At 38.4% G+C, this 13,805-nt stretch overlaps 1 protein-coding gene across 1 annotated transcript in view; it reads left to right on the top strand.

The window, feature by feature from the left end:
• The window catches only part of bsf (bicoid stability factor), a 351,343-nt gene that overhangs the window by 173,895 nt on the left and 163,643 nt on the right, over positions 1-13,805 (top strand). The window contains exon 11 of the mRNA XM_067153608.2: positions 6,569-6,700. Coding sequence (XP_067009709.2) covers positions 6,569-6,700 — 132 coding nt within the window. The remainder of the gene's footprint in view (positions 1-6,568; positions 6,701-13,805) is intronic.

Below are 13,805 nucleotides of genomic sequence, written 5' to 3'. Positions count from 1 at the left end.
TAGCATTGTGTAAAGTGGCGCCACCATATCATTCCGTCTTGGAAGTGCCCAGATCTTTATAGGTTGTTACTGAACATCTCAAGAGTGAGTGTATACACTGTTTGTGTTGGTCACGGCAAGGTAATGTGAATTAACTTTCAACTGGGGCATGATATTGAAGGCTAGATGAATGGGACAGTCCATTGCTGAAGTTGTGCATACATTTAATATTCCTCACTCGATGTTGTGTTGTGTATATCGGGAATACCTTGTGGAAGTCATTACCACCCACAGTTTACAGCACAGTGACCTCCCGTAAATACTCAGTGATCGTCATCAGCGATGTCTGGCTGGGTGGTAACTGGTTCAAATCACATCCACATTCATTGCAGGAGTCCTAGACAAATTATGTATATCCAGCAGGTCAGTGCAGTGTTTCTTTGCCATCCATGTAATATGGGAGCAGCGACCCACCAGAGTGCCGTTGTTAACATCACAACACTGGGCACAACGTTTCACGTGAGTGTGTGACATTGCTAATTGGACCCTGAAGGACTAGTGACATGATAGGAGTGGAATCGTGGTTGAAAGAAGGGGTGGGTAATAGAGAAGTATTTCCAGAAGGGTACACAGTCTATCGTAGAGACCCGAGGAGATAAAAAGGGAGGGGGGTGTTTATTCTAGTGAAGGAAACTTACTGTTCACATGAATGGTTTACCGATGAAAGGGATGAAATAATAGGGATAAAATTAGTTTGTGATAATATGAAGGAGGTGGGAATTATAGGAACATACAGGCCTGGAAGAGAGGAAAGAGACATGGAAATCTTTGAGAAAATAATAGATTATACTCGTAAAAACAATAATAATGATATGGTAATAATTGGGGGAGATCTAAATTTGCCTGAAGTTGAATGGAAAGGAGCTGCAAGTGAAGCCCATGAACAGAAACTGGCAAATAAGTTAATTTGGGAGGGAGGATTTACACAAGTAGTACAAGAACCGACTCGTCTCAATAACTTACTAGATGTATTCTTGGTTAAACCATGGGAAATTGTTGATAAAACTGAGGTAATTGAAGGAATAGGAGACCATAAGGCTGTAATAATGGATGTAGGACTCGTACCAAAAAGGCTTAATAAGAGGATCACAAAAGACAAGAAATTATACAGAAAAACTGAAGTTGATGAATTTGGGACCTACCTTAAATCACAATTCAGTTGTTGGATAAGTGAAGGGAATAATGTGGATACACTTTGGGCTAAATTTAAAGGAATCATTTGGGAAGGAGAGAAGAGATTTGTACCTGTTAAGAAGGGTAAAATGACCTCAGACCCTGTTTATTATACAAGGGAAATAAGAAAATTAAAAAGAAAATGTAGAATAGTAAACAGGAAAATCAAAGAGAGTAGGGAGAGTAGAGAAACTAGAAAACAGCTAATGAGGGAACTGAATAGAGTGAAAAAGGAAGCAAAAGAGAATTATATGAATGGCATACTTCAAGAGGGTAATGACCACAAAGGGAAATGGAAAAAGCTGTATTCATTTATCAGGAATCAAAAAGGAAAAGGAATCCAAATTCCTGCAATGGTGGGAGAAGGGGGTGAACACTATTTAACAGATACTGAGAAAGCAAACCTATTTAGTAGGGAATTTAGAGATTCAGTAGATGATTGTCAAGAGTTGGAAACCGAAACAGAAGATAGAGAGGGAGAGAGACAGAGGGAAACAAGAAGCTTCTCATTCACAAACGAAGATATTTTCAGAGAAATCCAACTGCTTCAGCAAGGAAAAGCAGCAGGAAGTGATCAAATTACTGGCGAGGTATTAAAGACAATGGGGTGGTACATAGTGCCTTATTTAAAATTTCTCTTTGACTATGTCATAAATAATAGTGTAATACCAAAGGAATGGAAGGAATCTATAATAATACCAATATATAAAGGAAAGGGTGATAAAAGGAAACCAGAGAACTACAGACCAATCAACCTGACCAGTATAGTTTGTAAAATACTGGAGAGTTTAATATTGAAGTACATCAGAGGGATATGTGATGATAAAAATTGGTTCATGAAGAGCCAGTATGGATTTAGAAAGAAATTTTCTTGTGAGGCACAACTCGTGGGATTTCAGCAGGACATATCAGATCAGTTGGATTCAGGAGGTCAGTTAGATTGCATAGCCATAGATCTTTCCAAAGCCTTTGATAGAGTGGAACATGGAATATTATTAAAGAAATTGGAGGGAATAAGATTGGACGTAAGGGTTACACGTTGGATAAAAACATTTCTAAATTCAAGGGTTCAGAAAGTCAAAGTAGGAAATAATGTATCTCAGGAAGAGAAAGTTTGGAAGGGAATTGCACAGGGTAGTATAATCGGTCCGTTACTTTTCTTAATATACGCAAATGATTTAGGGAACAATATAACATCAAAAATAAGATTGTATGCAGATGACATAATTGTATATAGGGAAATAAACAACATTGAGGATTGTTCAGAATTACAAAGGGACCTTGAAAGTATCCAACAATGGGTTGAAGAAAATAATATGAAGGTTAATTGAGGCAAATCAACTGTTACAACTTTTACAAACAGGAGCTTTAAAACTAAATTTGAATATACTTTGGATGAGGTAGTTATCCCAAAAGATGGCAAGTGCGAATACTTAGGTGTGAGATTTGAAAGTAATTTGCACTGGAAGGGTCATATTGATGACATTGTTGGGAAAGCATACAGATCGTTACATGTCATAATGAGGCTACTTACAGGATGCAACAAAGAATTAAAAGAAAAAAGTTACTTGAGTATGGTTCGTCCATTATTGGAATATGCAAACAGTGTTTGGGATCCTCACCAAGAATACCTAATAAAAGAAATAGATAGTGTGCAGAGGAAAGCAGCAAGATTTGTAACAGGGGATTTCAGGAGAAAGAGTAGTGTATCAGAAATGTTAAAGGAACTTGGGTGGGAAACTTTATGTAAGAGAAGGGAGAAAACTAGACTTACAGGATTATATAGAGCCTATACAGGAGAAGAAGCATGGGGAGATACCCATGAGAGGCTTCAGTTGGAAAATAATTATATCGGCAGGACTGACCACAAATATAAAATTAGAAGGAATTTTAGCAGAAGCGATTGGGGTAAATTTTCATTCATTGGGAAGGGTGTGAAGGAGTGGAACAGTTTACCAGGGGTAGTGTTTGATCCTTTTCCAAAATCTGGATATTCAAGATGAGAATAAACAGCAACAGAGAAAATAAATGAAGTGTTAGAGGGCATTCGACCAGTGCAGGTTATTGTAAATAAAAAATTAAAAAAATGTGTGTGAATAAATTAATTCCATCCCCTAGTCTAAGGAGTTTGGACAGCCAAAGTAGGGGACTGCCTGTAGGGGTGAAGTACAGTGGCGACTTCGAGGGCCCTGGGACCGCTACGGTAGCTGTGAAGGCCCTTCAGGAACTCTGAAAAGTGGTGGCAAAAGAGGCTCTGGTTAAGACGCAGCAGGTCGTTATGCTACTTAGGATCCAGAACGGGTAAAAAAAAAAATAGTAAATAAATAAATGCAATGTAAATATTAATCTTATACCAGTTGTATAGTATCATTTGAAGTAATTCCACATACTGTATATCAGTTGACTATATTTGTAAGTAGTACAGGAGATATTATAAGTAGAATTTGGTAAACAATATAAATTTATTAAGAATGAGCTGTGTTTAATAGAAAACATTGTTAGCGTAAATTGTATAATATTGTATTATAGGAAAATTTTCTCCTCTTGTTAATTTAATATTAGTGCTTGACAATAATGTATTTTAGTGTACCATTTGCCACCGAGGTAGACACCTCATTTGCAAATAAAGAGATTTTTTATTTGATTTTTTGATGTGGCTTGGTCATACAAGTCACGGTTCCAGCTAATGGTAGGGTTCGGGTTGCCACTGGCCCCGTGAAGCCATGGACCCCAGTTGTTAACAAGGCACCATACAGGCTGGTGGTAGTTCCGTAATGTTGTGGGGTGTAGTTCACATGGCATGGGCTGGATCCGTTGGTCCACTTGAACAGCTTGGTGACTATTTGTAGCCTTTCAGAGACTTTACATACCTCACAACAATGAGGTATTGCAGCAAATAAGTGCACCATTTCTTCAGCTCCAGATTTTCCAGAATTTGTTTCAGGAGCCTTCTGGAGAGTTTCAATGACTGCTGGGGCCCCTCATTTGCCTGAAATGAATCTGATTGAGCATTTATAGGATTTGGTGGAGAGGTCCATTTGCACCCAAGATCCTGCACCTACGAATGGCAGGGAGCTGTGGGTAGCTATTCAGATGGCATGGACCAGTATTTCTCCACAGGTGTTTCGTTCACTTGTGGAATTGATGCCATGACAAGTTGCTGCACTTCTCTGGGCTAGAGGAGGGCCAACACGTTACTAGACCCTTATCCCGTGACTTATTGCATGTCTGTGTGAATTAGGAAATTTGGGTTGTTTTTCTTGATTTAATAAAACATTTCAACAGATGTTACTGTCATTTAGAATGCAGTGTCATTATACCAGGTGTATACATAAGTTTTTGCCAGTTTTTGTGGTAAAGAACTCACATAATTTTCAAGGGAAATTAATTTTTTGTTTATTAAAAAAATTGGCCATCGGCTTCTACACTCTTCGCCCATCTTTCAGGTAAGTTATGAATACCATGCCAGAAGAACTGCTTGTCTTTTGCGGCAAACCATTTGTCGAGCCATTTTCCAACTTCCTCGAAATTGCTGAAGTGCTGCTCTGCAAGCGCATGCCCCATTGATGTGAAGAGATGTTAGTCAGATGGCGACAGGCTGGGGGAGTGCGGCGGGTGTGGAAGGATGTCCCATCCAAGTGATTTCAAGGTGTCTTTCACTGGTTTTGCTGTGTGAGGCAGTGCATTGTTGTGTAACAAAATCACTTTGCCACGTCTTCTAGTCCATTCCGGTCATCTTTCGATCAATGCATGATTTAAATTAATCATTTGTTGGTGATAGCATTGTGCATTAACAGTTTTGCCAGGCTTCAAGAATCTTCACACTTTTGTAGTCTATCAGAGCGCGTATTGTCTTTCACATTGAAATCACCACGTTTAAATTGTCAAAACCATGTCTCACATGTTCTAATTGATGGAGAGTGTTCGCCATATGTTTCTACCAGCAAACGATGACTTTCCACAGCCTTTTTCTTTTGATAATATAAGAAAAGCATTGCATGATGCAAATGTTCTTTTTCAGGCACAAACGTTGACCATACTTTGTTTCACCACCTCTGGCTTTCACAAGGGCTTTAACTGCTCAAGCTGGATCGATGTGTACGTGTACGGACCTGCAAAACATAAGCCAGGAGCGGTTTGACGTATACCTGTACGGACTAGGCTAGCAATATTTTAGATGTACACCTGCATGCCGTCTGTTGGTTGTCAGCGTGAACTTTTAGCACGGCTCGCAGCACAGGGTATCATTTTATGCAGGGGAGTATCTTCTACTGTAATGCGGCATTGTGTTGGCATAAAAAGAATTTGTTTCATCAACGTTGATTTTTGTAAACAACATGGCGGTATCCTCGCATGGTCTGTATTTATCTAATGCAGCTCTCGAACGCATATTAGGTGAAAGTAGTGATGAAAATAATCCGAGTGATAATGAAACTGTTAGTGATGATGATTATGCACAGCAGGAAGTTACGTGTTAGTTATGATAGTTATATTAGTGAATGCTCACCCAAGTGGTCATGGACACCTGTTGATTCAAATTTTATTCCAACAAGAAGGAAATTAGGCATTTTTTTGTTTTTAATGCCACTTTTTTGTATGTAGATACATGATATGAACTACGTATCCACTGATTTTGAACAAAATCAGACAAGTCGTTTAGAAGTTTAATATCCTTATTCTGATATTTTTATTATACAGAATAATAACTTACTTCACAGAATACAATAATCACAAGTTACAAAACTGCAGCTATATTGTCAGTTAAAGTTCAAACATCAATAAGAACTAACATTTGTTGTTAAAATTGCTTAGTAACTAAAATGTGTATTTTGAATCATTAAAAACCCTGACATGTTCATGTAAGTCATCAGATAGTATTTATGAGTGATAAACTGTCCCACCAAGCAAACAGTGTGACAAACTGAAAAATTCATAATTTAATGACAGGTAGATAGATGGTGCCTGTAAATAAATGCTCATATATATATATAAAATAAAAAAAAGAATCTCTGTTGGAAGCCCTTGTTGCATGTTTTGAAGAATGATCTTGATTACTTTCGATAGTGATTTGTCGATGCGTGTGTTTTTTCCAAGAGTTTGGAATGATATCACAGGGCTGTCAGATGAAGTATGCATGCGACTGCATGCACTCACACATTCGCTCATTCTCATACAGTATGCATCGTTGACTGCAATGTCTCCTAAATCCTTAGTAAAACTTTCATTAAAACTAAATCAAACAGGTATTTATTGAAGTTCTAAGGCTAAAGTTTTTGACAAGATGATTATGTGCACAGTGTGTCATGGTCCATAGTTATTGTTGAAGTTGACAGTTGTATTTCTTTTCTCCTTCCAGGATGAAAATGTGCTGAAAGCCCAAATCAGTGCATTGGAAGCAAAAGGGGAGGCAGCACGTGGAGTCAAAAGGCAGTTGCTTATATTATACTGCCGCAATCGTGATATGGAGAAAGCAGAATCTCTCATGAAGGTAGATGGCAGTTAGACTTCTTCTAAAGTAGCCTGAAGTACAGGGAAACATTTCAGTCAGGTGGCACCTTAAGATGTATCTTGATTAATGCTCATCATTCCAAAATGTTTGGTGACGGTCATTGAGTAATTATTCCTCTTTTTTACTTTCTGTATCAAGGTTTCCATATCGTGGATGTCGAACCACTGTCGGAGGTTCCATGCTTATGATAATATTCTCCATCCACACCCTTAATTCCACTTATATTGAGCATGTACAATTAACAAAACATCCTACAACAAGAAAATATCAGAGCCAAGGAGCTATTCCAATAATTGTGTTGGTCACTTTTGAAACTTCTGTTAACCCTGCAACAATTTCCTCCATTCATTTCACTGTTTTTATGCAATAATAAAAAATTGTTTTCAGTCAAAACCTAGGCCAGATTCTACCACACTCACTCCATACACCAAATAACTTCAAACAGACTGGTGTATATAGAATCACCTGTAAAAACTGTGAATGTTTACATTAGACAAATTGGAAAAGGATTTGACTTCAGATTTCAAGAACACCTGGTGACACTTCGGCTACATAAGCATGAAAAATCAGCAGTTGCTGCACATTTACATGCTCAGGAATGAAGTATCAAATACAGTGAAACTCGGTTAAGAAGTTCCCGCATAAGAAGTTTTCCTTCCTAAGAAGTGTGATATTCTTGGTCCCTTGATCAGTTGCATTAAGATATATGTATATTTTTCCTGTTTAAAGTGTTCTGTTGTAATTATATTTCCCAGTTAAATAGTTAAGATTTTAGAGCCCCTTGAGATAGAGAACGTCCGCTCAAAGCAGCCCATGGTTAGAACCTTCCAGTTTCCGCGCGGTTGCACCCTGTGTTAGACCGTTCACGCGCTCGCGGTGTGTCTCTGGTGTTACGGAACCTATGCGGGCTTGCCAAGGCCATACGACGTCACGCTATGACATCTAGCGAAATAGAATCAAACGGGATTCTATGTGGGGAAACACAAAGCACGAAATTAATGCAGTAATTTGCGGGCCGCGACAGGGTGAAGTCATTAATCGAGGTGGCCTAAACATTAATTAAAAACCGTAAAGTGTATTTGTCCACAACATTACTGTTAATCTACCACAAAATTGAATATTCTAACCTGTTTGATTTTTCATTCCCTTGCTTATTTCCTTCCAGGTATTCTCTCTTACGTTGTTGTTGCAATAATACTTATGGTTCTTGTCATAGAGGAAATTACGTTTTTGAACTAAACTGATAAGATTTTCCGTGTCCATTATTAGTGAGGTGAACAAAAACAACTTCCCGACTCTATGCAGGAAACAGCCGACTTGCCAGCAGTCAGCTGATACACATGCCGCCAAACAGCCGGGCGAAAGATCCCGATCATTTACGAAGTTGAACGAATGTTGATAGCTAACTGGGTGTTGGTGTGAGGCACACAGGGGCATTGCAATACCACGTGTTGGCATAAAATTGAAAGTTATTTTTAATTTTACCTTTATACGAGCTAAACATTGTATTATCGTGTCACTCGTAATTATTAGATCGCATTATTAGAACGTAGCACAAGGATGAGAAGACATGAAATAAAATTCTTGCGGGGAAAGAAACTGTTTACGTTTAGTTGCTACTGCGCCTTTGTCACTCCCACGTAATACCCCAGATACTTTTCCATGCACTCATTTCTGCAACTTCGAACCTGTGTTTCTTTTCTTCATTACCTATAGCATGAAGAGCATTGAAGCAGGAAAATAAACTCAATACTGGCTTGGCCATGCGGTACTTATGAAACAGCCAGAAACTACGCCCGTTGCCGTGACAACCCATAGGAATGCAGGAGCAATTTAGGCCTGGGTTCTAAGAATCTCTAAGAATAAGTTGCCAGATTTCCCATTTGCTGCCGTTATCCTTGAAGCAGGTGTCGGGGGGTGTGAGGAAGATAGCACATGCTAACAAACTGTAGTACACGTCTTGTCTTTACGTCTTGTAAACCTAAGCTATGGATTGCCAAGCATAGTGTAGCGTCGTAATTAGTATGAATAGGAGTCGGTGAAGTTAGCTGTACTTGTAATATCAACGTATTACAAACGTTTTAAGTGAAAATGAGCGGAACTCAGAGGAAAGAGATCAAGCGAAAGGCACCAACAATAAAAGACAAAGTGGAGATTATAAAGAAAGTGGAGTCCTCTACACTTTCTCGTGTTGCTTTGGCAAAGGAGCTGGGGATGCCGCCGTCTACTTTGAACGGCATTATAGCGAAGAAAGAAGAGATCTTTGCTTCTGCAGGGAATACTTCAGCAAATTGTAAGGAAGTTAAATCTGAAAAGTATGATGAAATAGAACAAGCTCTGCTAATATCGTATAAACAGCAGCGAAGTTTAAACATACCTTTCAGTGGGACTATTGTGCAGGAGAAAGCCGCATGCAAATTAAGAGTACCTTTTACCGCGTCTAACAGGTGGCTGGACTGCTTTAAAAATTGAGCCGGCATCGTTTACAAAACAATTTGTGGCGAAGCAGAGAGTGTAAGTGCGGAGGAAAGGGAAGCATGGAAGGAAATGGTTCTGCCTGCTAAAATAAGCAAACCTTGCAACGTTTTTATATAATATGTTCCCATCTCTTATCAAATATATTTATAATACGGTATGTTCAATTATTTTACTTTATCTCTAAAAATATTGTCATGATAATCAAATTTTTATATTGTGGCTTTCTGTTAGCAGCTCTTATATATCATCCTATTTCGGTATTGTTCACAAACAAGGAAATCTGTTGGCTGTGTGTTTAACATTTATTTCGAAGTACAGAATATAAGTTTTTGGGCATTACCCCTTTTAAGAAGTGTCCTGCTTAAGAAGTTTTTTTTTGCAGTCCCTTGAAAAAATTCTTAACAGAGTTTCACTATAGAATTCCATCACAGTTTTACACACACACATCCAAAAGGGATAATACAGAACATTTCAGAAACTATAGAAATGTATTGAGATCAATTAATAGATCCTCAACAGATGCTCAAGGGTAAAATTGAAAATGAATATTTAAAAACAATATTAAGCTTTTTCAGCAACTGTGTATTTCTGAGAGAGAGACATGCACAACATAGATGTAATAAATTCAAAAGCCGGGCTGAGTGGCTCAGACGATTAAGGCGCTGGCCTTCTGACCCCAACTTGGCAGGTTCGATCCTGGCTCAGTCCGGTGGTATTTGAAGGTGCTCAAATATGTCAGCCTCGTGTCGGTAGATTTACTGGCACGTAAAAGAACTCCTGCGGGACTAAATTCCGGCACTTCGGCGTCTCCAAAAACCGTAAAAGAGTAGTTAGTGGGACGTAAAACAAGTAACATTATTATTATAAATTCAAAATGCATAATGAAATACAGGGTCTCCGATATGTGTACTCTACGCTGCGGCAGCTGCCTCAGCAGAACTTAGTCATGCACGGCCGCCTGCTTTAAGCGTGTATACAATCTTATATGAAATCTTACCTTATAAAAGATGCTGGAAGTGTCGTCCTTCCTGGGTTATACAGACATCGAAACTGGAAACCACATTCTGGCTGACGCAAGTGAGTTCTGCCACTGTAATGTTTCAGATTTCATTTGTAATTTTTTCTTTCAGTTTCTCCAACGTGTGAGGATTTGTTCATCACTTTTTTTTTTTTTTTTCCATAAGTAAAAATCACACCCTGTTAGATCTGGAGAGTGAGGGGGGAAATAAACCAGCACTGATCACTCTGTCTGCAAACACTTCCGAGACTCTACAAAGGAAATCTTTTTCTGAATGAGCAGGGGCTGAATCTTGTTGAAATCACCCACGCGATTTTTCTTCTTCCGCTAACTGATGGAAGAACGGCATCAAAATGTCATCTTTGTACCTCTCTGCACTTACTGTCGTCTCCAAAAAAAAAAAAAAAGGCCCAGTTATTCATCTTGCACTAACAGCACACCAACTTCTTAAACACCATTAGGATTTTCTGCACACCAATAGCAAGAGTTATGACTGTTCATATGACCATTAAAATGAAACCAGAACTTATACATACGAAAATACGGTGTTGCAATAATAACTGTCTCACCATGTAACCAAGTAACAGTATTCATCTACTTCCTGTAAGACTTAATTTTCTCATTGAATATTTCCTGCATCACCCGACTTCGTTCTACTGCACTCCATTACTTTTGATTTGGACTTATTTATTTTCATCTTGTACTCCTTACCCAAGACTTCATCCATACCATTCAGTAACTTCTCGAGATCTTCTGCAGTCTCAGATAAAATAACAATATCATCAGCAAATCACAGCATTTTCTATTTCTTCTCCTTGGATTGCGATTCCCTTTCCAAATTCCTCTTGGATTTCCTTTACCGCCTGTCCTGCAGTCTTGCCTCACTCCTTTCTGGATTGCTGCTTTCGTTTTTCAAAGATTCTTATCACTGCAGACTGATTTTTATACAGATTGTAGATAATTTCTTTTTCTCAGTATCTGATTCCGATCGCCTTCAGAATCTCAAATAGCTTGGTCCAATCAACATTATTGAATGCCTTTTATGGCCCATGTACGTGGGCTTTTCCTTCTTAATTCGGTCTTCTAAGATCAGATGTAAAGTCTGGATTGCTTCACATGTTCTTATATTTGTTCTGAAGCTAAATTGATCTTCTCCCAATTCAGTTTCAACTTGTCTTTCCATTCTTCTGTAAATAATAGGTGTTAAAATTTTGCAGGCATGAGATTCTAAACTAATGATATGGTAGTTTTCACACTTGTCAGTACTGACTTTCTTGGGAAAATTGGATGGCACTTCTCTTGTATCATACATCTTACGTACTAAATGGAATAACCTCACCGTGCTAGTTTCTCCTAAGGTATTCAGTAAGTCAGAGGGATTGTCATCAATTCCAGGTGCCTTGTTCCTATTCAGGTTGGCCGATGACCTTCGATGTTAGGCCCCTTAACACATTGCTGACCGGATGCTTGAGCTTGTCACATACCCTGTGGACCGGACATTTTTCTACTAAGCATACTAGGGTGCACTTGATTATAAAAATGTACATAAATATTAAACCAGTCAATATTTTATCTTTAAAGTTGGTATGGGCACTCTCCAATGCCTCTAGTAGTAGTGGATTTGCCTTTACAAAACCATCTTCAGCGTCAATTCCTAATATATCATTAATGTGTACATCGTTGTTGTCGTCAGAATCATTTGAATAAATAAGTTCACTAGGTAAATTATGGCCTGTAGAAGCTTGAATATCACTTCCACTATCACTCCCACATTCAGGTTCCTCTAATTCATTAGACTATTTTCATTTGAACGATCATCGGCATATAATTCTTCTAAAATATTGTCGTCAGCAAACACCGCATTCCGTGGGCGCTCCATCTTGTCATTGACTGAACCGGTAGAAAGAAAGTCGACATTTCGAAACTAAATCAAAGAATAAAAGAGACCGTGGGTAAAAGAAAAGTGGCAGATATACATCTACGATTTATTCTACTCAATGTGCACGTCCAAAATAGTTCAAGATATGGTCAAGAGATGTCACAGGAAGACCGAAAACAATGTCGTGAATAAAACCGAGATTTCTCGGGGCCCGTCACCTACCGCTGGCGAGCGTACTACGAGATTTCTCGGGGCCCGTCACCCATGTGTTAAAACAACAAGCAGCAACCTATTCAGGTCTTTCAAAGCTCTGCCGAATTGTGACGTCAGAATTGGTTCTCCCATTTCATCTGCATCAGCAGCCTCCTCTTGTTCCAGAACCATATCATGTATGTCTTTACCTTGATACAACTGTTGGATATGTTTCTGCCATCCTTCTGTCTTGTCTTCTTTCCCGAGAAGTGGTTTTCCGTTTGAGCTCTTGATATTAATACACCTAGTTTTCCTTCCAAATGGTAAAGCTCATGAATTGTGAGAAAATGAGAGAAACTTACACAAGTTAATGCAATGCATTAAACACACGCTCTCTTTGATTAGTAATTGTGCTGCACCTGCCTTGAAAATTATTTATACCTTCTAAATATAATACTATAATCATTATCATCCAGCTGTGGTGTACACATAGTATGCCTGTCTCATTTTTCAAGGCCCTGGGCTCATTTTCTGCCCATTTCAAGGATTGTAATTCTAGAATATGTGGATACACTGGACTGAGGAGTAGAACAGTGTTCACTTGATATGAGATTTTCTCAAGCTCTTAGTTACAGGAAGAAAACAATAATAGCAGATCCTGACAAAATCGTTCATTGATTGGAGTGTTTGGACAGGACCGTGATTATGTAGTCTAGGAACTCTTAGTGACATAGGCTGTTTTGCTCAAGGATAAGCTGCACAGTAACATGTGTGTTGCACATATGCTATATGCTCAGATCTAGTGATTAGTTCTTATTCATAGGTTGATAAATTCGGTGCTGCAACTTTCGAAAGTAGAAGTTATTTTATTGTTGTATTATTGATTGAAGGCTTATTACTGAGTAATATATTTGGTGGTGCATTAAAATTGTAATAGTGTCATTAACTACTGTATCTTCTTTTGTAAACACTAATACAGTATAACCTCAACAATTCAAAATCGGTTAATTCAAAATCTCGCCTAATTTGAAGCAGCTCTCGTTCCCCGAAACATGAGGTACAATTTTGCATGTTATTTAAATCCTTTAATTCGAAATACGGATAATTCGTAATTCGAAGAACAATGTTGGTCTCGTTACTGAAATTCAAACTTTTAATTCGAAACTGCCTTTACATTTTGAAAAAGATTGTATTTTGCAGAGTAATTTAAATTCAAAATTTCTCCGCATCATGAAAGAACGCGTCTTCCGGAACATGCAGGGGTAACTTTGTGCACTTTCACCTACTTTGGCGTGTCTACAGTGTGCTTCATATCGGCTATGTTCGAGCGGAATTGTCATTATTTTTTATTTGGTGTTTTAAGGAATGCCACAATATCACGTAGCAGGCAGTGTGCGGAGAGGTAGAATCCGCCAAAACTGGCGATGCCGACAGTTGGCGAAAAAACATGGCTTATAGACTATAATCAGTTCATATGCACCAAAAATTATTGTCAATGCCGATGAAACTGCATTGTT

Source organism: Anabrus simplex, chromosome 9 (assembly GCF_040414725.1).
Source record: "Anabrus simplex isolate iqAnaSimp1 chromosome 9, ASM4041472v1, whole genome shotgun sequence".
NCBI lineage: Eukaryota > Metazoa > Arthropoda > Insecta > Orthoptera > Tettigoniidae > Anabrus > Anabrus simplex.
Note: the sequence above shows the minus strand (reverse complement) of the source record. Positions and strands in the feature narration are given on the sequence as shown.